The sequence below is a fragment of the Salarias fasciatus genome, chromosome 9 (genome assembly GCF_902148845.1).
Source record: "Salarias fasciatus chromosome 9, fSalaFa1.1, whole genome shotgun sequence".
NCBI lineage: Eukaryota > Metazoa > Chordata > Actinopteri > Blenniiformes > Blenniidae > Salarias > Salarias fasciatus.
In genome coordinates this window covers 23060327-23085672 of record NC_043753.1, presented here as the reverse complement: position 1 = coordinate 23085672, position 25346 = coordinate 23060327, and the positions used below count along the sequence as shown (strand labels likewise).

General features: G+C 48.0%; 1 protein-coding gene across 5 annotated transcripts in view; it reads right to left on the bottom strand.

Annotated features, from left to right (window-relative positions):
• Positions 1-4474: 4474 nt before the first annotated feature.
• Positions 4475-25346, bottom strand: part of LOC115394462 (collagen alpha-1(XI) chain-like) — a 58981-nt gene continuing 38109 nt past the window's right edge. For all 5 annotated transcript variants that reach the window (XM_030099776.1, XM_030099778.1, XM_030099779.1 and 2 more), the window contains 27 exons: positions 24476-24529; positions 22729-22836; positions 22549-22656; positions 22060-22113; positions 21916-21969; positions 21591-21698; positions 17951-18004; positions 17815-17868; positions 17676-17729; positions 17441-17494; positions 16344-16451; positions 16187-16240; positions 16059-16112; positions 14769-14822; positions 12934-12987; positions 11722-11829; positions 11260-11313; positions 10938-10991; positions 10309-10416; positions 9825-9878; positions 9672-9707; positions 9534-9587; positions 9204-9450; positions 8768-8880; positions 8281-8349; positions 7230-7463; positions 4475-5886 (listed from right to left, as the gene is read on the bottom strand). In XM_030099776.1, coding sequence (XP_029955636.1) covers positions 5740-5886; positions 7230-7463; positions 8281-8349; positions 8768-8880; positions 9204-9450; positions 9534-9587; positions 9672-9707; positions 9825-9878; positions 10309-10416; positions 10938-10991; positions 11260-11313; positions 11722-11829; positions 12934-12987; positions 14769-14822; positions 16059-16112; positions 16187-16240; positions 16344-16451; positions 17441-17494; positions 17676-17729; positions 17815-17868; positions 17951-18004; positions 21591-21698; positions 21916-21969; positions 22060-22113; positions 22549-22656; positions 22729-22836; positions 24476-24529 — 2304 coding nt within the window. In that variant the 3' untranslated portion in view covers positions 4475-5739. The remainder of the gene's footprint in view (positions 5887-7229; positions 7464-8280; positions 8350-8767; positions 8881-9203; positions 9451-9533; positions 9588-9671; positions 9708-9824; positions 9879-10308; positions 10417-10937; positions 10992-11259; positions 11314-11721; positions 11830-12933; positions 12988-14768; positions 14823-16058; positions 16113-16186; positions 16241-16343; positions 16452-17440; positions 17495-17675; positions 17730-17814; positions 17869-17950; positions 18005-21590; positions 21699-21915; positions 21970-22059; positions 22114-22548; positions 22657-22728; positions 22837-24475; positions 24530-25346) is intronic.

Here is a 25346-nt window from a genome sequence, read left to right as displayed (position 1 = left end):
TTTGACTGTATTAATTATATATAAACACAGAGAGCCCTCCCTTCATCTTCCTTTACTTTCATTTCCCTCCAACCTGCTCTCCTCCTTTCGAGTGAAGAAATGGCTTTTGAAAAGTCTACCTGTTAAATGTTTTAACAGGTGCTGCCAAGATCTATTCCGCCCTGTCTTCCCCGCCCAGGGAGATTTGCTTCCCTTGTCCTTGGCTGGTAAACACAATCTTCACGCTTGTCCCCTTACCTGCTATTTAAGAGCGCATCGGCTCACTACTTCCCGGGAGATGCACTAAAATTTATTGATGGCGAGGTCAGAGCGCCGGTTGTCCTGTTAGAGATTCATGGCCATACCCGGGCACAATACCCGGCGCGCAGGAAGACAGCGAGCGCAGAGCGGGGGCTCATCTGAACTTATTCAAATGAGAGTGTGTCTTTGAAGCGTTGCACGGGGGGAGCTTTGTTATAGCTCCCGCGGGACCGGCTGTTGACAGTCTCTCAGGTTTTCTAACAAGGCCGGGCCTGGCGTGCGCCTTCGGGCCTTTTCACAATCGCTTGGCGCGCCGCTCTGATCACTCCCTCCGCTTCTGTCTCCCCCACCCCCCCCCCTTTTAATTGTGACCTTGAAGTTCACTCGAGGATTTTAAAAAGGCAAAACACGGAACGGGACCAAATACAGTAGCTCCTGAGTCGTTTTGTCCACTGAATCATTAAAAGTAGTCTGAGTCTGCTGATACCCAGAGTGCACCTGTGCTGCAGCAGCAGATCCAGAGAACTCTGTCCGTCGCTATCGATCACACGGCTGCAGTTTCTCCGCCTCTGGTTATAAATAAGCCACCTGATGATCTTTCTCGCTGATAATAAGCGAGCCCGCGGCTTTCCTGTTGGAGGAAAAGTACAACGCCTTGAGTAATACACACATTTGTTTCCGTGCCAAATGTTAGATGAGCCGATCGATACCACTCTCATTCACTGGTTGGATGGCTCCGACGCACAGACGACTGGAAAACTAAATCCTCCCAACGGCCACGGGAGCGATCTCCAAATACCAGAGAGCCAGCGCTTTGTTAGAAACATTTTAGGTCTCAGAATGAAGAAAAATGCGAAAAGGTCGTCAGAAACAAACAAACACACACTCAATATTCAAACCTATCAGCAAGTTTGAAGTCGCCAGTTAACCTAAGATGTGTGTGTGTGTGTGTGTGTGTGTGTGTGTGTGTGTGTGTGTGTGTTTTAGCCCGAACTGAACATCCCTGTTGTTTTCCATCCTTCTGCTCTCCCTTTGCTCAGCGGCGGCTCTCAGCTTCCTCCCGAAGACGAAAAAAATTCTTAAAACACCAGAGCGAATAAATGTCTGACAAGGGCTGCAAACTTTAAGCAAAATTGGAATTTAATGTGTCTTTAAACACTTCCTCGCCGCCGCACCCACGCTCGCTGTCATCCAGTAACCCTCCTTTCTCTCGTTTGAAATTCCACGGAGAACAAATACGCACTAATTAGTATTCCGCGCTCAAACAAGTGTTTGTGTCACTTCAAAGCACTGACCACCGCTAAGTCTTTTATTTTCTCCTTGAAAGGTGCAGAAGAAATCCTGGTAATAACACCCGACACGTCTGTGCGGAGCGGAGAGAGAGGCGGACGCTGTGTTTTCTTTTATCTCTCCCTCGTTTGAGTGTTGGTCTTTGTAGAGCGCCGGCCAAAGAGAATACTCGCGTGGAACCGCACACACGAGAAAAAAAATAACACAATCAAGTCGCGCGCAGTGACGCTTCCAGCCTGGCGTTGGAGCCCATTAAAAAAGTGGCGTGTTTGCCTCTTGAGATTACTTGAATTCTTAATGGGCGTCTTTAAATATTCAGGACACTCCGGTTATTTAAATGAGGCAATCAAACTTCCCTGAGCTGTTGTGAGAAATCATAGTAATAATCTCACACATTATCATACAAATGTCACTTTGGCTGCATTTGAGTTGGTGGATTTCTTCTGGAGGGTTGATGAGGGGTAGAGCTGTGGACCTGGCTCCTGAGGCGTGAGTTTGACACCCCGGCTGGAGGGAAGTTCTCACACTCTCACAGAGAAAAGCTCTCCGGTAACGACGGCGTTTCTTGTTTCTGCTGCGTCTCCACGTCGGGTCTCGCTCTCGGGGGTCACCTCGGGGGGAGGAGCACGGCCGGCCGTCCAGATTGCCCCTCCAGCGCTGAGGATCAGTGGATGCGAACAGATTACACAGCAATCCGAGGCTCACACGGCGACCCGAGAGCCACAGCGGGCTTTAAGTGGAGCCGAAATACTCATCTGAGACAAGAGAGCAGCAATCAGACTCACCTCACACGCTCCTCAGGGGCACTTTTCTCTTTCTTCTTGGTGTTTTTTTTCCCCTCTCAGGGCTCAAAATTCATTTTTACAGCCTCTTCTCATGTGGACGGCGTGGCATCTCGTCGCACGTGTATTTCAGGTCAGACATTCGGGGGTTTATTCCAGAGCGCTCTCTTCAGCAGGATTAGGTGATTTTCATGTAAAAGTATTTCCCAACTGCGGCTGACTGTGCGGGCAGAACTCCATCTGATTGCAGGAAATTACTTTTTGACCACATCTGACTGACTGCAGATCGACTCAAACCGTCCCCTCCCATTAAGCCATTAGCATTTCCCTTTTCTAATGTCACCTTTGCAAGAGGTAATTTTTGACTATTTGCAATTAGTGATAAAGAGCAGAAGAAAAAAGCCTGAATGTCAGCACACACACACACACACACACACACACACACACACACCACACACACACACACACACACACACACACACACACACACACACACACACACAGCTGGGGTTTAATGTTAGTGGTGGATGTCTGACTGAGTCACACCATGTTTTGTGTTGCTCAATTACCATAATTTTGTTTTCAAGTATAACAGGAATAATGTTCTCCATGATGTCCCGCAAATAAATGCAATTTAGTTGAAAGGGATTTAATTGAATACATTTCCAGGTCTGGGAGCTATCAGCGTCTGGACGGCGGGCTCCGATTGGCCGGCCGGCGGCGGCGGCGGCTCCTCTGGGTCAAATGAGGCGAACGGGCAGACGTGACGTTTAATTCAGCCAACTTTCCCCGCGGCCAGCGGCAATCAGTGTGAACAATGCCGCTGATTGGACGGCGGCTCAGAAACGCGTTTCGGGTGGACTGACCTCAGCCGTCCATAAGGTGTGTTTGTGGTTATGCTTTCAGTGAGATTTTAACTTCGACCGCAAACTCAAAGTTTCCTTTGTCAAAACTGTAAGAAGAAAGTGCCGACCGCGTTCCGCAAACTAAAAATAAACTCTGAGCTCTGATTTACAATTTGTGTATTCCCCAAATCGCAAATATACTTCAAAGATTGATGCCTCTACAAATTCTCTGCGCAGCACATCCAGCTGGGAGCGTCTCTATATGACAGATGGGTTATCGCCAGATGTACACTTCATTTTTACTATTCCTCGACGCCGCACAAACCCGAAGCGGAGCATTAGGCATGCAGGCGGAGTGCTCGGTCAGCACAACCCGCAACTGAGTGGCAATCATTTTAAAGAGCAAACCTGGAAGCAATCCTCCGAAAGGGACCGGGAAGCATCAGCACGCCGACCGGCCGGCCGGGAAGAGGCACGCCTCGCCGCTGTGACACCTACCGGTCAGGCCACGCCCCCTTTTGAGGTCCAGGTAGTTAACGGCGTTACTGTGTTGCCTTGAAAAAGAATGCAGAGATGATCAGGCTGGCGTCTAAAACAACCTGAAATCAGTCGAGATGTTATTATTCATGTGACGCTGTGGAGTAAAACAGTGGATAAATGTCTGTGGAACTCAGATATTTAGGATTTGCCAGGCTTTAAGTAGATTTCTGTTTTCCGTTCAAAGCATTTCTCGCTTGATAAACCTCTGTCCCGGTTTGTAATGTGACAAGTTTCAGCTTTATACGAGAAAAACCTTCAAAAGAAAAAACTATGAAGCAGTTATCTAGAAGAACAGCATCTGAACTGTTGTGTTTTATCTACTCTGCTGTGGAACAGAGAACACATTTTCAAAATTCAAGGACTGATTTACACACAGCTAATACGCCGTCACATGCACAGGCTGCTGCGGTTTCTGCCTCTCCTGGCTGCGACTGCATTGCCTCTCTGGATCTTTATATAACCGATGACAGCGTCAGTCTGGCTGCTGTGTTTCACATTTCAATATGAAGGCAGGTCGCTTATTTTCCCATACACACGATGCCCGAAAAAAAAAAAGAAATAAATCAAAGAAAGAGATGTCTAATTCAAGTTTGCATTCATGCACTCAGAATGAAAGGAAATTACTGTAAAATGGTACTTTATTGGTTTCAAAAGAGATGGAATTGCACCAGCCCAGAATCTTTGAACACATCCTTGATTTAAAGCATTTGACATGTACAGTAGGTCGAGCCGCTCAAACACTATCTTACACAAACCATTGAGACATTCAGTCCACCGTTGTTTAGAATCCAGTTTTTAATATTTAAATGAACTATAAAAAGCACATTAAAACATTTTCTCATTTTAGTTACAAAAATGGGTCACTGCGCGGGCTTCTCATTGCATTCACAGAAGGGTTTGAACAGTGGATGTCTAACAGTTAACATATTTGTCTCTTAAAAAATCCCCACCCAAAATATATAAACTTAATTGCTTGACCAAGGTATATACAGGGCAAAGCATCCTTGCATCTTTAAGGTTATCAAGAAAGTTTGAGGTATACAACCAAAAAAAAAAAAAGCCTGTCAGAAAATGGAACAGAAAAAAAAAAACAAAAAAACAAAAAACAAAACAAATAGAATTAAATAAAGGAAGAATGAATGCCAGGAATGCGTCCTGCCAGCACAGGATCACGACATTAGTGGGAGATGTTTCCGTGTTCGTGCTGATGTGATACTTCCAGCTGTTTCTTTTATGGTCACAAGGGCAAAACAGCAAATAACCTCGAGCTCTGGACTGTCAGTATATACAAAGGGCATCCAGTCTAATTTAGCGACAGAGAATCGTTTGAACGTTCACTTTTATTTGCTTCATGACATGTACACAGTGTGTGTTGGAGGAACACCGGGATTTTTAGATTCAATAATGCATTTCTTTTTTTTTTAACTTACACTGCAAATCTCTTTGAACCAACATTAAAATTAAAAAAAAAAGCCAAAAAGCAGAATCTGATACACATGCAAGTTTTGAAAGTGGATTCAGAAATAACAGTATTGTACAAAATAATAATTACAGTTTCTTTTTTTCTAAATAATTATCAAAATACACCTTCTTTCTTAGCACCTCTTTAGACTTTTTTGTGTGTTTTGAACAAGCACCATTGAAGTTGTTGTCATACAGCACCTGGAGGGTCCAGAGAGGGGATTCGTGCCCCCTTCGCGACCCCGACCCCCCCCTCCTGGCCTCCGATTCACCCTCCTCTGCCACGCCTTCCGATGTCCTTCGCCTCCGCTCCGCACCGTGGTTTAGTCATGTGGTTCGAGCCCCACAAGGGCAACAAGTATTCTCCTGGGTTACACGTACATACATGGACAGACATGGTTGCTACGCCGTCTCTTATTCAAAACTTGCATGTGGCATAGAAAAGGGTGGGGGGGCTAAAAACGGGGCTTGGTGGTACCCAGAACGTCTTAACTGGACTTTCTCTGCTTGGCCCCATCGAGTCCTTTTTTTCTTTTCTTTTCTTTTTTTTTTTTTTTTTTCAGATTCTTGTTTGTTTTTATTTAGCCGAGGAAGCAGACGGGCCCGACTTCAAATCCAAACTTCTGGTTCGGGTCCCCAAAGTCAGTCAACATGACGTCAACGATTGGAACCTGGTCGATTTTCGGAGTATTGATCTCCATCACAGTCTTCCCGTAGCCCTTCCGTGTCTGCGAGAGGGAAAAAAGAAGGAAACCATTAATACAAAAAATCACACTCGCTTGATTTATGACTATATAAACTGTGCTCAGTGCAGCTCCTGCTGAATATTTGGAGATAACTGAGAGAAATTGTGATTTTCAGTGACGTGACACCAGTTGGAATCGCTGCTTGACAGTCGCACTGGTACTTCACATCAGGAGTGGAAGGTCTATTAATAGAGTGCAGAATAATGAAGTACAGAGTGAACGTTTCTGACGTGTGGTGGGTGGAAGTGGGAAAAAAAAATAATACTGTCATTAAATTAATGATTAATGTGGGTAAAATCAACACGATAAAAATAAGTTGGAATGATAGGTTTATTAGGTTTGACAGCTGCAGACCTGACGTTTCTCAGAAAGTGAGATTACGCTGCTGTATGTGAGGATCATAATAACTAGAATAATGGTGAGTTTCACTTTCCATCTCCACTTAAATTCTAAAACACAATTATTTGACATCTAATGAACTCTAAGCAGGAGCTGCAGTTACATGAAACACTCATCTGATTAAGAGGAAGTCATGTAAACACTCATCTCTCATTAGACTGATTCCATCCTAATCAGACAACAATTGAACCGGTATTATATTTAAAATTATATCGAAAGGATTCCTTTTGTTTTTACCTTTGTGCATTCATTGTATTTATACATTTATAACATCCAACAAGCCGCCCTCTGCTTTAGCCTTCTGGCAGATAAATGTGTCTGATTCAGTCTCGGGGTCTGGTTTAAGGTGTCGGCTGTAACCTGCCAGGCGCTGCCTTGTTATTCAGCGGCAGCGATCTGCACTGAAACCGCCGCTGCAGAGATGAGACGCGTCTCAATGACAGCTTCATGTTATGCTCATGAATATCCTCAGTCTCTGGGCTGGACTGACTAAATGAATCTAATCTTCCGCACCGTTTCATTTCATTGATGGACGGCTGTTCGTCTGCTCAGCGAATACGTTTCAGTTTCTATTATCTATACTTCTTTGTTAGACATATTTTAATCCTGCATGTGAAATCCTCTCTCATACTATTAAAGATGAAATAATAGCTGTAAAACTGAAAATCTGCTCCAAAAACTAATCAAAATTATGTAAATAAAAACTAAAACCTAAATTCTTATTGCCTTTCTGCATGAATAAATATCCCAAAGCTGTGTGAACCTGAGATGCAACTTGACTTTTAATCAAATCTGGATTGAATCTGCTAATAATCATTAAATAAAAATCCCAAAGCATTATTTGATGGTTGGATAATTTGCATTTCTTTCACTGCTCTTCCTCTCTCAGCTCATGTGATGGAGCGATGCTGGTCGGCGGCGCTCACCGCGCATCCGTCGGAGATGGCGGCGATGTAGGGGTTGTTGTCGTACGACATCTCCTCGTCGTTGGCCCCCAGGAAGCGCAGCGCCTTGTCGTAGCCGTCGCTGGCGGCGTCGTGCCACGCCACGGACTGGTGGCAGCTGTAGGTGAAGTTTTGCCTGGCTGAGGCTGTCAGTAGTCTGAGGAAGGTCATCTGAACCATGTTGATCGAGTTTCCTTCGGCGTCAACGTAGGAAAACTGGGAGGGAACAGAGAGACGATTTCAGCTTCGTACCAACGAGACAGTTCATCAACATTTAATCCTCGTCAGAATGATGGATTTCCTGATAAATCCCAATAAATTCATTCATTTATGATTTTGTTTATTTTAATCCGTCACTGACTGGCAGTTCAAAGACATGAGATTTTTTAAAAAGGAGCTGCTGATGGATCTCCTCTCCTTCCTGTTGTGTAGAGATTACTGAGACACCTGCGCAGCGCACGGCGCTCCGACTGCAACATCAACTTTCCCTGAACCTCGTCTGAGCGTGTGCATTAAAGGCCGTCTGAGCCGCTGTAGTTCTAATCCCTGGCAGCGGCCTGTCGCCGCCGCGCCTTTGAAGGCGGATCCTCGGTGGGAACGTATACAGCGTGACGGCGTTCTGACGCGGCAGGACAAACGTGTTTCTTATCCCGACTATAGGCCCGATGTGATGTTTACGGGGAGGTTTCGGCGGTTGAAGGGCAGAGCGAGAACAAGTGGAATGCTAAAATCCTGAGGAGGTCTGCTGAGTGCTCTGTGATGTTTTATTGATACTTTCTTTTTTTCATATGTCACTTGAAGGATTTTAAAGTTTGAACAAAAGCCGAAAATGAGGCACTAATTCAGAAGTATGCATATATTGTCACTAAAAGCTGTTCTCAGCTCGGGCTTCGGCTAAAATATGAATAAGCTCCAACTTCTGGGTCATCTTGGATTTCTTTATGGGGAGCAGCTTCGACTCTAATTCTGAGCCGTTTCTCAGTGTGAGCAGCCACAGCGGACATGCACGATGACGGAAGAACATCAGACTTACTATTTTACCACGTTTGAATTCACTGAACCATGAGCCCGGCACTTCTTTGGGCCAGGAGGATATTCTGACCTACGGGAAACAAAACAAGACACGGCAAATTAGCAGCAGATAGTATCTCAGAATTCATGCACAGAACATGGAAAAAGGGTTTGTTGTGTGAAGCGGAGCCTCAAGGGTCGCGTCAAAGCTCTGCAGAAAGTAAACCTGTTTGTTATTTTAATGTCTTGGAAACATCACTTTCACAGACTTCATTGAGTTAAACCGTTCTGTAAGATTCGCCTTTCGGTGGTATTTCAGCTGTCTGCCGAAAAGTGGATATCAGATGCGTACAAGTTTAGTCCTGAGGCAAATCTAAAAGCTTCCTTTAACCGCCGCGGCGTCGGGCTGTGCTGCCTGTCGACGTGAAGCTCCGACATGATGGCTTCATTTTCGACGAGAGGCGCTGATTAGAAATGTGTCTGCAGGGCGGAAATCCAGAGTCACTTACTCCATTGGACTTCTTATCTGGGTAGATGCAGGTTTCACCCCCAGCGGTGAAGTTACAGTAGACTTTGAAAGAATCCCCCGAGCAGCCCTGGTTGGGATCGATCCAGTACTCGCCTGGGGGAAAACAGAGAAGACTCAAACGTCCTGCTGGAGTGACGTCCGTGGAAAATGACACAAAGCTCTGGCACTGATTTCAGTGTGCGGCGCTTCCCTGATGAAATTCTGCTGCTCATTTCACACGGCTGGATAAAGAGGTGCTAATGTGCCTGAAGGAAGGTTCAATTTGTTTCCTCCAAGGAAGCAAAATGTGGCAATTATGAACCCGAAGCAGTCCGTTCTCCACTGACAGCTCTGCCTGCCTGATTGATACACTGTGCCAGATGTTAATAATGAGACTGAAGGCCCACGGGTCACGTTCGAAGGGAACAGCGTCCTACCGTCAGGGAACTCGGGGTGGCAGAGCTGCAGGTCTTTGCAGGTCCTGGCCGGGTTGTTCTGCGTGCCCATGGGGTATTTCATGCGTTCGATGTCCTGCTTGAGGTTGTTGAGCGAGCCGAAGATGTCCTCCATGCCCTCGCCGTAGTCCATGAGGGTTCCGGCGGCGTCGGACTGCACGTCGCTGGAGCGCTTGGTCTTCTTGGGGGACTGGATGGGCAGCGGCTGGATGACCTCGCCCGGCGGGCCCTGCAGGGCATGATGGGAAAAACAGCTTTAGGCTCCGTATGAAGACTCTGACCACACTGTGGATCTGCTGACTGTGAACTCACAGGAGGACCAGGGGGACCAACGGTACCCGTGTCTCCTTTAGGACCAGCGGGACCCTGGAAAAGACGGAGACACACAGATTATCCAAGCTGGATTTGAAGAGGATCAAAACATCTTCAGAAAACTGATCTGTTCCTTACACTTGAACCCTTGGTTCCTTTAGGACCTTGAGGACCCTGGGAAGCACAGACCACAGAAAATCTAAATTATTTCCTAATCAGGGTATAAAACGGCCTTTTTTCTGTCAGCAAGCCTTAAAAACTTCAGTTTAATGGAACGAGTAGAATACTCACGGGCAGACCAGGGGGTCCTGGAGGACCGAGCGGACCTGAAGATCCACCGACACCCTGGAGAAGAAAGAGAGAGAGGAAAGAATCAGAAGTGAAACTCTGAGGAAGAAAGCAACAGGAGCACAGCTCTCTAAAGGAAACCAGCCGGGCTGAGATGAACGGCTGGAAGACTCAGACGAGGGGATATTTATACGACGCTACTTCTTCAAATTAACTTTTTTTTCTTTTTCCATCCAATCAGAAAATGCTAATGGACGGTCCAGGACCACGGGGAGCATTCTGAAGGCCCGGCGTTCTGATGAAACAGGACGTTATGATGTGATTTAGGCAGATCTCCATCCAGAGCTTGGCTTTTTTTGTTCTTCATTGCAGCTTCATCTGCTGATAACGCCATTCTTAATTCAACCAAGTCAACAGCGAGCGACTGTGGCAGGAATGGAGGCGGAGCTCAAGCGGCGAGGGAACGGAGGGAACATCAATCACTTACGCTGTCGCCCTTGCTACCAGGAGAACCCTGGGGCCCCGGCAAACCGCGGTCTCCCTTCTCTCCTTGCTCTCCGGGGGGCCCGATCAGACCAATCAGACCCGGGTGACCCTGTGGAGACGAAACAGATCAGACACAGCGGCGAGTCGCAGCGCCAAGTCTGGAGAAGGCGACGCTGTGAAGTTTCATTACAGATCAAATCCTCGGGGATTATAATATAACTGGAGTCTCTGCTGCAACATTCATAAAAAGAGGCCGACTCAGAGGAGCAGATCGATGACCGAGAGATCGGCGATTTGACAGCATTAAAAAGCCGCAGCATGCCGTCGTGCTGATGGGGGGCGGGAGTCGTTCAGACAGACTGACGCGGCAGCTTGAATATCCTGAGCAAATATGTTTCACCAGCAAATTCGACAATGGCAGCAGAGAACATGATGGATCAGAATAATAGAGGAAATCCAGTCCTGCAGCTGTGGCTGGTTCTCTGAGGCTGTCTGTAAAGGTGCAGCTGAATATATGTCGCAGTCTGAAGCCTGAACCAAATCCTTTTTTTCTTTTTTCACCCCATCTGTTTCAAAGTTGCGGAGTTAAAGCGGCGAGCAATCACACCGAAGAAAGGCAGCCTCACTCACCTTCTCACCCTTCGACCCCGGGTCACCCTTCAGACCAGGAAGACCGGGAGGACCCTGAACGAGACAGACCGAGTCAGAAAATCCATTATGACTTCAGGAAGTGTGAGCAAAGTGGGAGGAAGTGGTGAAGAGACAAAGAAGGAGAATTAGCGATCGAGCTGTTTTATTAAAGCAAAACTGAATGAAAATGGAAATAAAATGTTTAATATCTGAGTTCAGTCAAAAATTAAATTACCAATAGCAGCTCATTCAGAAAAAGATGGAAAAAAAAATAACAGTGAAGCAGGTTAGAAGGATGAGAGCAGGAGATATTCTTACTGACCATGGGGCCTGGCGGTCCGTCCTGTCCTGGAGAGCCGGGCAGGCCTTGTTCTCCCTGTGAAAAGCCGTGGAGTCGCGGTGAGTGTGTGTGTGTGTGTGTGTGTGTGTGTGTGTTACAGCCTGCTGTGTTTTCTCTGCTCTGTCATTGATTTTCTGTGTCCAGCACGATGATTAATCACCCCAACGGGGGAGAAAAGTGTGCTGGAATAAACAAGAGAAACTAAAGTATAAGCTAAATGGGAGTATCGATTATTCCATGAAGTCTATCATCATGCCCGGGCCGTACCTTTCTTTAATGTGTGTGTGTGTGTGTGTGTGTGTGTGTGTGTGTGTGTGTGTGTGTGTGTGTGTGTGTGTGTGTGTGTGTGTGTGTGTGTGTGTGTGTGTGTGTGTGTCTTTTAGCATGCATGTCTCTGTGAGTGATGCTGGCGGTCGGCGCTCTGGGAGGGGTCACATGACTTACGACAGGTCCGGGGATTCCGCGCAGACCCTCGGGACCGGGCTTCCCGGGAGGTCCTTGTGGGCCGACAGGTCCGGTTTTGCCTGACGGGCCCTCGGCGCCGGCCTCGCCCTGCACGGGGGAAAACAGACAATATCAATTTGGAGCGCTTCCTCTGCGCCCCCATGTCGCTGGAAAGAGAGAAAAACGCCACAAATAACAGTCCTCTCCTCACGACTGATAGGAAAAGAAAGTAATTATAGAGCTTTTATCATCAGAGAGCCACAAAAATTAAATTCTCACACCTAAAAGACTCGGCAGTAGATCAGATGTATGGATCAGCACGTCTGGTTTACTGGAATGTTTGACAGTAAATCCTGAAACGCTTCGATTTGAACTCCTCCAGGTGATGAAGACCGCCACAGAGTCGCCGTATCCGACAGCAGAACTCTGGGAAAGTTTCACTCTGAATGTCATCGGGATGCAGAGCGCCTGCAGGGACAAGACGCCGGGTCGGAGCTGAAGAAGCGCTCGGCTGGATTTACGGCGAGCGGCGGCTTCACGGCTGTGAGGTCCTCCGAGTGTTTTAGAGTCGGAGTTCCAGCCTGCAGAGCGATGGACGCTCAGCGTCTGACGCTACGAGGCTTTCTTAACATCGATCCGCTGAAGGAGAAAGTTTCTCTCGCTGCAAATCAGATTTCCGGGTGAGGGGAGGGCTTCCAGCTCGACCCTGATCCCGTCATCAAACTTCTACTAACATGTCCTCCTTCATGTTCTGTATCTGTCCCAGGAAACATTAACTCAGTTTTCGTTCATAAAATAATGATGGCTGTCATTAAAAGTACATAATTATATTAGTATTTGACAGGGTTGATGTTAAAATATCTAAATTTACATCTGTATTCATTGTAGAAAAACAAGGCTTCTGGTTTCAGGATGGACTGAACACGAACAAGAAAAAGTACAAGAGGTGATAATTTACGAGGAAGGTTTGATTTGACTGAGGTTTGATTTTTGCAAATAAAAAATAAAAAAAACAAAGAATGAAGAAGACGGTAATCTGAATTCCTGAGGCTGCGAACAAGAGAAGCTCGGTTTTACTAAAATCGTCCATAAATTTGCATCTAATCCGCCATGGAAATGAAATGGTGTCTGTGGTTTAGAATTCCATGATGTGGGAGGAGGCGAGGTGTGTGTTTGTGTGAGTGTGTGTGTGTGTGTGTGAGATTTCCTTACCTTAGCACCCTTCTCTCCTTGCCTGCCCTCTGTACCTGCAGCTCCCGGGGGTCCCTGAGGAGGACGACACACACACACACACACAGCTTTAACACTCAAACACACCGAACACACCAGAGACACTGTGAGCTGGGGTTTTCGTTTCTCGGTGGGACTGCAGACGTTGGGGTTTCAAACGAGGCGCGGCCGTCCTCCCAGCAGCCTCTGGCGGCTCGCCTCGGCGGCCATATTGGGATCTGATCCCGCCTCGTATCGGAGAAGTGCCTGGCCCGATAGACGCCGGGCGCCGGCCGGCTTTGAACGCTGAAGACAATCCAACGTCATCAGGCGTGCAACACTTCAGTAATGTCAGGATCTGTTTGAGTGACTTCCTGCAGGCTGCCCATGAAGGCATACACACGCACACGCACACACACACACGCACACACACACACATGCTGGCAGGTCGTCTTCACTCCGGTCAGCCGGTCCAAAGACCCACAACAACCTCTTTCAGCTCCGCCTCCAGCCTGCCTCTTCAGACCCTCTGATCCGGCCGCCTGCAGCCTGAGAGCTATTGACCGAGCGCCACAACGCCAGCTCGCCTCCCGTCTCCCAGGTTTCATCTCCTCCTGAAGAGGGCCGCCTCTTGATCGGCACAAAGAAGCGATTGGAGTGCATCTCGACGCGCGGCGGCGTTAGCGGAGTCGACGGGCTGGAGGTGTTCTCCGAGTCAAGGTCGCCGGAACGCGCTCCGATTGTTCCTGCTTCTAACGGCACGAGACTGCTGGGAGGAAAGGTTAAAATAATTAGGATGCGACCTGAACTTAATGATAAGGCCTTTTCCCACGAGGCAAAGCTGAGTTCTGCTGGTAATCAGAAGGCAGAACTGAATTTGTTGCAAAGCTTTGTGGATTTATTAAGAGAGATTTAAGCAGATGAGGTGGTTTAAATGACCACAGCGTATTTAGTTCTACATTCAGAGGAGCGGCGGGTCGGAGACGACCTGGAATCATCTTTTTTTTCTCAGCAGAAAAACCCCAGTGTGATAAAATAGCCCCTTTCCTCACGCTAATCCCCGGGCCGCTGAGGTTGAGCCGACGCTGACGCCGCGCTAAATACTCAGAATCTAAATTTCATCGGCCGCATTAGAAAAGCAATCAGCCCCGGTTTGAAAATGCATGGCGAGCCCTGCTCTCCTGTTAGACCCGGACCGGGTGACGCCCTTTAAGATGCAACGCCACACCGGACATTTTAACCTCTTCTCTTACTTTAAATTTAAGATATTATGGTTGCTTCACAAACACTTTAAACAATATGTTAACATCCATGACCTGCATTCAGCCTGAATGCTGTACAGTAAACATCATTTTCACTACAACCACAGTCCAGGATTAACTGTTTTATCTCCTTTACTTTTCTTTGATGGACATGTCTGGAATCCATCCTGTTTTTTCCATCATAACCTTTTAACAACTTCACCACGTTGGAATTATGTTTTTGTTTTGCTCTGGCTGCCAGTCGGATCAATACTGTGTCAGACTTGTTCTAAATCTCCGGATTCTTCCCGCAAACCGCCGCGACCTAAATGAGTTTGATACCTGCAGATTCTTTTTTCTTTTTTTTTGTGAGCCTTTTTCAATTTCTTGCGAAGTGGGGAAAAAAAAATAATAAAAAAATTGATCCATGATTCTCGCATCCTGACGTTCATCTCTCAGAAGGCTTTTCTTCACTGCAACAGAAACGCTCTGAACCCTGAAAGCCCCTGAAAAGCCCCACTTTGTTTCTAATGAGAATGAATCTCTGCAGCTTTGCAGCGAAGACGCAGCCGGGGAGAATCCTGCTCGCAGACTCACCCTCTTCCCAGGCGGTCCAGGCGGTCCGGCTTCTCCCGACGGGCCTGGAGGTCCCTGAAAACACAACGGACCTGGTCTCAGAAACACTGCAGCCAAGCGGCGGATCAAACATCATCAAGTCAGAACGTTCAGCTGCACATTCAGTCGGTTACAACGTCAGGAAATACATTCAGAGCGTCAGCCCTCTTCTGATGGATGCGTCTCTTCTTCTGTTTCAGGAGAAATGAAATCTCTCTCTCAGTGATTAAAGTCTCTTCTAGAGCAGATGAAACCCAAAATAATTACATGGTTTCAAAAATCCACGGCGTCGATGTCGGCTCTTCCTATCATTGTGAAGCAGAATTCACCAAGCGTTGGATTGTTCACCCACTAATAGGGAACGTGAGCTGGGATTAGACCGTCGTGAGACAGGTTAGTTTTACCCTACTGATGATGTGTTGTTGCAATAGTAATCCTGCTCAGTACGTGAGTTCCAGCTTGAATTGACTTCAGAGGATTCGGTGATTCGCAGCTGATGATGGAGAGAGGAAGTCAGACCATCCTGTCTGGACCGAAGGTATTTCTGCGATCTTGATGAGTAATTCTCTGAAGAAGCTGATTCCACTCAAACTCTAAGTACGTTTCAAACTGCATTATTTCAGCCGCTTCATACGGAACTGTAAGAACGACACAGTTGAAACGAAGCTGAAACCTTCTGGTCGGCGTTTCTGCAGCCAGCAGGGTTTGAAAGGAAATATTTTCACCTGTTTGTCACAGAATATTCTCACACACACTGTCTGAGAAATGTGCTTTGAATCCAGATATAAGACAATCCATTCTTGTCCCACAATGGCAAAATTTGCATGGTTGCAACAGGAAGTGGACAGAAGTCTCTGTAATTCTAAAGAAACGATAAAACTCCCTGTAGTTTATTCATTAAGAGTATCTACGTGTTGTTTCCACATAGATACGACATATTCTACATGTCCAAAACGGCTCGCCCGCGGAGAGAATGAAGACTGTCAGTAAGAGCCTTTTGACGGCCTTGATGAAGGCATTTCACAGGAAGCGACTGTATTACCGTCTGGCTGTTACGTCTAATCATATAAACGGGTCTATAAAGCGGCCGAGAGCAGGAAGTGAGAATCAGGAATCAAACCGCTGCCCTGTAAATTATTTACTCAGAATGAAACAGAAGCATTTACTGAGTGATAAACTAAACAGGAACAACAGTCGTCAGGATCTCCGGATCGTATCGTAAAGTCTGACCGGACCTCGTCGCGCAGTGTGTTCGCTCATCCGTTCACTCACCGGCTGTCCGGCTTCACCGTCCTCCCCCTTCTCCCCCGCCTCGCCGTCCGTGCCCTGAGAAACACGGAGGTTCAGTCGACAGGCTCAAAACCAGCAGCGCCGCAACCTACCAGACGGCCCATACTCACAGCAACACCCGGCTCTCCGGGGGGGCCGGGGTCTCCAGGGAATCCGACGGGACCCTTAGAGAGAAAGAGAGTCGAGTTAGACCTCCTGATGGGGGGTGGGGGGGGGCAGATCTTCCCTTTCAGAGCCGACTCTTTAGAAAAGATTCTCAGAACTCACAGGGTTGCCCTTCGGACCGTCATCTCCGGGGGGTCCTTTGGCACCGGCGGGGCCGGCGGCTCCCGGCGGGCCGGCTTCTCCCTTCTCTCCTCGCTCACCTTTGGGCCCCTGCGGCGACAGAAGCAGACGCACAGTGAGAGGAGAGGCTGCTGGGAGAAATGAGATCTGAGGACAGCGACCACGCCGCAAACAGGAAGTACAAAGAGGCGTGGACGTTTCTCAGCATCAGGAGCCTCGGATGACTCAACAGAAATGACGAACCGCTCCCCACCTGAGGACATAAACGTGCAGGACAGGATTCTTAAATCTTCCAGGAAGTGGAAACACCGCGTTTCTGCTATTCCATCATGCAGCCGGGATGGTCTGGACTTCCTGTCCCGCCGTTTGCGTAACGTGTTAACGCTAATAAGGTTACCGCTTGTGGAGTGGCCAGAGAGAGGAAAATAAAGGAATGGTTCACGACTCTTGGACATTAAATGATCGATATGAAGCAAGTCGACTTCAGAAATGTTGATCAGCGCTTCGGCGTCTGCAGGATGATATAACAGCTTCCGATCAGGCTGCTGTCCTCCTCCGGTGGAAACAGGCCGTCTTCTCAGTCTGCTGCGTCTCACTGGTGATGAACGGGGCTCCGGGGATAACGGAGTCATCAGCGGAGCGGCATCGCTGCGGGTGAAAACAGATCGGGTCTTTTCCTCCTGACTCTTTAAAAACAGAACGAAGTGGCGCCGGCTGCTTCCACGCCAAGCGGCTTCACGGTGGCTGCGATCGTTGCTCCTCAGGGCAGAATCGCCGGGCGGGTCCTCCTGGTAGTTATGTCTTAAGAGTGCGGAGAGGGACGGAGGACGCCGGGCGGCGAGCAGAAGAGCCACGCCGAGCGCAACAACGAGCCTCGATGTGAGGAGCAATTACTCCCCCTGCGATGGAGACGCAGCGTGGCTCTGGAAACACGCCGGCCCCCGGATCGGACCTGGTTGTGTATTCACCTGAGGCCACCGGCTAATGTCGCCGTTTACCCGGGGGTGACCTGCAGACGCTCGCCGCTGACGCTGCTGCCGAGTTAAGATCAGACTTCAACATAAACCCAGCTTACTCACCCCAGTGCCAGGCTCTCCAGGCGGTCCCGGGTTCCCGGCCTCACCTTGCTCGCCCTGTGGTGAGAGAGATGTCAGCGTGTGTTCAGGTGAAGCCTTCAGCCTGACACATGGACAGACTCCTCCGGTAACAAAGCTAAAGCCTCCACTTCCTCCTGATCATCTGACTCAGTGAAATCCGAACGTCTGCCTGGTCGTGCGAGGGAGCAGCGTTTGCGTCCCGCGTTCCCGCTCTCACCTTCTCGCCCACGGACCCCATGGGGCCCACCCCTCCAGGAGGACCTTGCGGACCCTGCGTTGGGACATGAGGGCGGTGATGAGTCAGGGTTTATCGTCCAGGCCGAGCAGAGAGGCAGTGAACAGGAAGTTCTACTCACATCGGCGCCGCTGGGACCCTGAGGACCTCTGGGACCAGGCGGACCAGGAGGACCCTGAGAGAAATGAGCTACAGCGTTAAAACTGGGCACAGCTAAACTAATACAGCAGTCGGAAATAAGCAGGCGAGTTTCTCACCATCGGCCCGACGTCTCCGTTCTCCCCCTTCTCACCTGGAGGTCCAGGAAGCCCCTGAAGACACACGAGGAAAACTCATTTAATCCTCTTTATTCAATTAAAAGAAAACACAGTTATATTAGAGCGTGAGCGTTTCTTCTGTAACCCTTATTCACATCGTCTCATGATGAAAACACACACTGCAGTGATACACTTAAATATTGAATATACCTGGAAGCCACGTTGTGCCGGAACACACCCCTCCTGTCCTCGTTCTGCCTTTTCTCTCGACCAATTATCGGTCCAGTGAAGCATTTAATACATGTATGCAGAGTAAATGAGCCATTTAAAATTCTGGAGCTGGCTCTGCTTTCCTAACACGTCCTGATTGCTACATGTGTTCGAGGAGTCGTTTCATTCAGCAGGTCAAAGGTTCAGGCATGAATTCGTGTGATATGTTATTTCTACTGGTCTGATTCTCTTGCACCCAGGATCTGTTTTTTCTTCCTCCTTCCTGCTTTCTCCTCCCTCCTCTGTGTTTTTCGCTGCGCTCCACCTGCTCCTCTGCCTCCACCTCTCTCCAGAACGCCGCCGACCTTCCAGCAGGAGCTCGTCCAGCTGATCTGTCGTTAGAAAGGTTTTGGCCTCGTTTCTACTCTGAACTCACCCTCCGGCCCCACCACTCGAAAAACAAAAAAACCAAAAAACCAATCCAAAACGTGGATTTGTTTTGCTGCATCCTGAGCGGTAATAAAGCGCCCTTCAGCTTCATGATGTCTGACTGTTCGCTGTGCGCGTGCCTGCAGGTGTTTTCGCCGAGTTAAAAACGGAGCCGATACGAGCCGCTTCCCTCCACGCTGAGAAATATCATCTGTGTAAAGGTCTCCTCTGGGCCGGGATCGTTAGCCACGCTGCTAATTATGCAGCGTAGCAAACGTGCCTGATGAAGAACGGATGCTGGAGCGGGTCATTCCGGGCAATTAATGGAACGGCGACGGGAAGTGAATTACTCCCAATTAAAAGTCCATTGAATAAAATCCCGCGGAGATGGGATGGCACCTTGGAATGACGAGCAGCAGTCTGTGTAATTTCATCAAGACAGTGACCCCCGTCCCCGAAAACTCTCCCAGCATGCCGAGTTCAGGAAGCTGATCACTAATAAATGGATTATTATGATTTTGGAGCTTTCTGCTTCAGTCTGTGCTGAATCTGTAAAAACGCTGGAGGTACAGAGCGGATAGAATAATGTAGATTTGCACAAAGTATTTTCTTTGAGACAATGAGGCAGATGGGCTGCAGGAAACAAAAACAGAAATCATGCCCTCAGCCACGGCCGTCGCTGATGTGACAGAGGCGATGAAACGCCGCTCAGGCCGTGATTCTCTCTGCATCTTCCACACTCGACAAGCCGCGCCGGTGTTTATGAATTCAGCGAGGACGGCTCAGACGACCCCGGAGGTGAGGGAAGACGAACGAACGCCGCCAGCCGGCGGACGTGAGCGGTGTAATCATGGCGGGTCAACGCTTGGTCACCGTGCCGCGCAACACACAGCCAATTACGGTAAAACGCCGCGCCGGACACGTGAGTCTATTGTCTCCGCTGAGGAACGGAGAGCGGCGAGGAGGAAATCTGAATGATGCGTTTTGTCCAGATGGAGGAAAGTCAGATTTCAACAGTTCCTCGGAGCTGCAGTGCAAAAAAATTCAGCAGCTTATAGTTTCACATAAGACTGCCAAAACATTTTATTATCTACAGCGTGTTAAAAAGACACTGAATTTCAGGAAAATGTCAAAAAGAAGAAAAGCTGTGAGCTTCCGTTGCCGGTTTGTGACCTTCACTTCCTCAAGCAGCTTAGCATTAAACACAGACACAAATCTGCAGCGAGAAACGTCAGTATGGACTCCGGATCAGCTTCAAAACCACTCCGTGAACACTTCAGTGCTTCCTGACGCAAACAAGGCAAAGAAAAGCTGCTGCTTCTTCTTTTGGCTTATTTAAAATGAACTGAGTGGTCTGCTAAATTAAAACTGTAATTAATTTCCATTGTTTTGGGGGTGATGGAGGAGCGATTGTTCTCGCTGCTGCTGCCAGCCGCTCTCCTCTGAAGACACCATTGTTGCTGAACAATGTTTACCGGCTTTGGAGCAACTTTCTGTGCCGCCGTCTGGATTACTTTGTCTCAGGGAAACAGATTTTATTGCAGCGAGGCGACAACAAACCATTTCCTGCACTTTGTGGAGCATCTGAATGCTGAGCAGCCTTTATCTGACAAAAAGGACAAAAAGGATTCATATTTTGAAGTCGTTACCACCTGAACTGAGGTCTGTGTCCCATTTCTTACATGGTATTTGCACTTTTTGGAGACAAATTCATGGTTTAATTACTTTTTTTTAAAAATATCATATTCACCTTTGAGCAACATTATACACGGAATATTCTCTCATTTCTGGCAATACGATGAATTATTGTAGATGTGAATGTCTCGTTGTACAGCAGTGAACTGAATGAGCCTGTAAACACGATTCGAGCTGATCAGGATGACGCAGGTATCTGTACTCTTCTGCTTTTTACCGATGTGCTTCAATCTGGCTCCTTTATTTTCTCACTTTCTATGCAGATGATTCAGTGGAATTTCAGGCTGATCGAAATTCAAAAATAAAACTTTACAAGGGATTCTTTGCTTTTGTACAGAGCCCACTCAAGTTATTACCTGCTTCTTCAGGCAATAATTCCCTTTTCTGACTCAATATTCCGATGCAGTGTGTGTGCAAATGTTAATTAAAGTGTGTGTGTGAGACCTCTTCTCAGAACCTCCAACAAAAGAATGCCTCAGAAAATACAGTTTCAATAGAGTTTTGATCTTTTGCTTGAATCCAAAGCAGAATCTGTACTTTTTCTTTTTCTTTTTAACGAAGTAGCTGAATTGTACTTTTATTCAAAGTCTTTTCTTCCACACACAAGTATCTGTACTTCTACTAATAATGTGAGTACTTCTTCCAGCCCTGCCAAAAGTGAGATTTACCGCCGTCCAAAGCCCTGCAGCGGAGCTGTATCGTCTTTATGGCTCATTCATCAGATGCAGCGATGGCACGTTGACAGCACACAACAACGCTTGAACCGTCATATAAAATGAAGCGCACGGTTTCCCCGGAATGTGAATTTACTACACTCGCTGTCGGGGCTGCTTCTCGTGTGGACTCTCGGTTTCTCCGGCTGTATATAGATCAACAAAAAGAAAAGGCTTTTTTCTCAATATCATCTCCATGAAGCCGGGACTCAGGAAGTTCAGGGAAGAGTCGCCATCGCCGAGCAGGTGAAACGCAGAGGTGCATCAAGGACAATGAGAATCTCGCCAGGCAGAAATATACATTTTTTTTCTTCCCCAGACAAGAAATTGCCTGCAAAATCAAATCAGTGCGTCTCTCATGGCAGTGTTGACGTTAACTTTAAATAAGCCGCTGCAGATAAGACCATCAAAAACACTGAAAATGAGCAAATCCTTGAGAGGCGGACCTTATCGGCACGGAGCGTCCCGGCAGGGAAATACGGGACTAAATGTTTGAATCTCGCCTTTCTCAGCATGGTTTAAGGTTTTATATTCTGTACTGAAACTAAATCAAGTTGATGAAAGAGATGAGGTGAAAGGTGAAGGGAGCCGACCTGCAGGCCGATGGGACCAGGGGGTCCAGGGAAGCCTCGGGACCCTTCGTCTCCCTTCTGTCCAAACATCCCCTGCTGACCTCGGGGACCAGGCTCTCCATCAGCTCCCTGTGGATCAACACACACACACACACGTGACCCTCTTACATGTCAGTTTTCAACACGGCGCCGAAACCTTCGTCAATACAAGAGAAAATCCCCTCAGTCCTGACGGCGGGTCTGGAGCTCGGCTCTTCAGTTTATCAGCCGAGGGACCATGATGCACCCTGATAACTCAGCCATTGAAAAACATGACACACTTCCCAGCATGCACGGCGGTACTCACAGCAGGACCCGGGGCGCCGATGGGACCCTGAAGCCCGGCGGGACCAGGAGGCCCCTGAAAACAGACACATGAGGGAGAGACATGAATTACAACATCGTCAGAGTGTTGAGAAGGTGGGAGGAGGATAACGGCTTAATAACCCACCTGCTCTCCTTTGTCAGCTTTGCTTCCTTTCTGACCGGGCTCTCCAACCTCTCCCTGAAACACACACACACACACACACACACACACACACACACACACACACACACACACAGTCAGCGCCTCGTATCGGCTTTACTTTACTCCATTACTGTCAACAAAAGCAGCGAAAATCCTAATCTGAGGACAAACGGCGGCTGTAATCCCGGCAGCGCTGTGTGGACGTGAAGCGAGCAGAGCGGCGTGTTTTCACCGGGTCTTTCCTCCGACGCCTCGCGGCTTCCTTCAGCGGCAGGAGACGAATCCAGCAACAGGATTTCATATTTACATCTCCTCTAATTGCGTTTCCCGGCGCGTCGGGTTATGAAGGCGGATAGAAAACACAGTTCTACGTTTCCTTGAGCGCGTACGCGGAGATGGAGATGGACTGGCGCTCTGGCTCAGTCCTGAATCCTGAATTACAAATGGAGAACCTGAGTGCACCGCACTGACCTTGTCACCGTCCTCTCCAGGCGGTCCCTGGGGCCCGGCGGGTCCGGGCAGACCGACGGGACCCTGGACGCCGTCGCGGCCGGCAGGACCTTGAGGCCCTTTCTCACCCTGGAAGACATTAGGTGTAATTATATCTGGAGGTCAGAGGTCAGAGGAAGGACGGGAGGAGGAACCACGTACAGGGGCGCCCTTCTCTCCGGCGGGGCCTGGGGGGCCCTGCGGGCCCGGTCTGCCCGACAGGCCGATGGGACCAGCTGGACCGGCAGGACCTCGTTCACCCGGAGAACCCTGCACGCAGAAGACAAGTTAAAAAACAGAAAAAAAAAGGCTTTCTATTCCAGGTCTCTGCTCCGTACATCCAGCCTCTGAACACAGAAACATGAGCTGAACTGTAAAGAATCTCACAGAGCTGAAGAACTCTAGAGTCTGAACTCTGCTGTCCTTCCATCAATCGCACTAAACACACATTTAACACAGAAATAAAGGAAACGAAACAGATGAAACGCACTGCCAGTGAGTGTAAAGCAAGCGGCACATAATGAGGAGCAACAAACACTTTCTGAAACAATTATAATAAAATCTATTATTCCTCAACAAAAACAGGGAAAGTAATGACTGTTCAGAAATGATCATTAGGAAAGACTAATGGAGGGAAAGGCTGGGGAAACAGCAAACATCCAATGCCACTTCTTTAACTCGTAATTATTTTAATTCATGCCAAACACTTCAAACACTTTTCAGCCCGACGACGTAAAGTAATGTGTCCAGAGCGTTTAAAACAAACTTCTCCAATCCATTAGAATTGACTTGTGCTGTTGTTTGCTGGAGTTTAATGGCGAACACCGTTAACGATTGTTCCTGTTAATATTGTACAGAAAATGCGGCTCATTAAACTGACATTTACATTTACTGTATAGTCTGTTTAGGGGGGAAACACTTTCCTGAAACTTTTCGCCTCCGACGACGTTTTAATGCACATCGAGAAGACTTTCCTCCCCAGAGAAACGGTACGGTTAGGACGCTTCTCTGAGCCGGAGAGGAAACTAATGACTGCCGTCGCTGAACAGTGATCATCGCTTTAATTGTTCTGTTGGGGATTTGCTGCAAATTTCAATATTTTCAACAAGTATAAATACACGAATGCAACTGAAAATATGACACTTGGCATTTGCTGTGGATTGTTGTGCAATAATAATCCAAAATATTTAACAATAGGGACGTTTTTAGAACCTTTAATTTGATTAACAGGGTGTATATTTGGAGCAAAGTGAAAATGTCTCCTTGTGTTTCTGTGTTTTCTGCCAAGAGGCAGACGAACAATGAGTTTTGATACCTGTACAGTCCGATCGGAGAGGAAACTGCTGCGTGCAGCGGGACAAGATGAAATTCCTCAACGCTTTCATTGGAAAAGTGATAAATAATTCATGGCTGCCACGGCCGTGAGGGCTTAGTCAGCGCCGCTGCGCGACACATATATCCCAGCACTTATTGAAAAACAAATCCATCGACTAAACGAGGTTTATTCTGTGGTTTTGCTATATTGAGGCTACAAGCCGGATGCCCTTGAGCAAAGCAATTAGTAATACTGATGCTCGATAGAATATTTCAGCCGTACGGGTTTATGAAGGGTGATGGGGGTGTGGAGGGGGGGTCTCCGGTTCAGGATGATTGTTTTTCCAATTTCTTGGAAAGGATTCTGATGAATACATGAACAGAAGCTATACATGATGAATATAATAATAATAATAATTCTTTTTTTTTTTTATATATATAGGACCTCTAAAAAAACCCTAAACCCTCCATGTTTCAATCCAAATGAAACGTAAAACATGCCACACGGCCTTCACCCGTGATCATAAATAACATGAATAAAGCTCGCAGAGCGGAGCCATTAGAGGAGAAGCAGTAAATCTCGGTGTGTACTTACAACAGGCCCAGGCGGCCCCTGGGGCCCCTCTCCTCCCTTCAGACCCGCGGGGCCCTGAGGTGAAGAGATAAAGCACGTGAGCTCTTCATCGACACGGCCGTTAAAGCATTTGACACTTCGCATCCACGACCCAGAATCCCGCATCTCAGCACCGGGCGCCGTTATAACCGGGAGCGTCGGCCTCGCTCCGCCTCGCCGCCGCTTCAGCCAGACACCTGAAGAAACGAGCTCGGAGTGCACCGCACCCTCCGGCGCTGCTATAACCACCGCCATCGCTGCTGGCATTTTCATCCCGGCAACCCCAGGATGGATGGGAGGTCAGGAAACGAAGCGCGTGAGGAAGCATTCAGCGTCCCGGAGCGACGTCTCAATTACAATCAGATGCATGTGAGGCGGGGGAGGGGTGCATGCAAATGTTTACTCCATGTGTTTGCTTTCATTTTGCACCAACGGCGCTCTTTTACGTGTGTGTGTGTGTGTGTGTGTGTGTGTGTGTGTTTGTGTGTACAACTCCCTTGTGGGCAACAAAAGAGCACATGGCAGCATGGGTAATGAGTTTCTGCCGGCTCTCGCCGCGCGCTAAAGTAAATTACAAAGACAGAAAACAATCAGCGCGGGCGCCGTCCTGCGGAGTCTCACTGACCTTGAGGCTGGAGGAAGCCAAACGCTCCCCTCTCCTCCGCCGCAGCCATTCCAGACTAATTGCTGACATTTCCCGCTTAATAATTTATTAAATAAAAAATGCATGCAGCAAAAAACAGTAATAAGTTCCTCCCGAAAACGTAGGTGCTGAAATATGCAAAACGGATTCAGGTGAACGCTGTGTGAATGACTCCCTGACCAGCAGCACCAGGTGTGTGTTCCAGTCCCA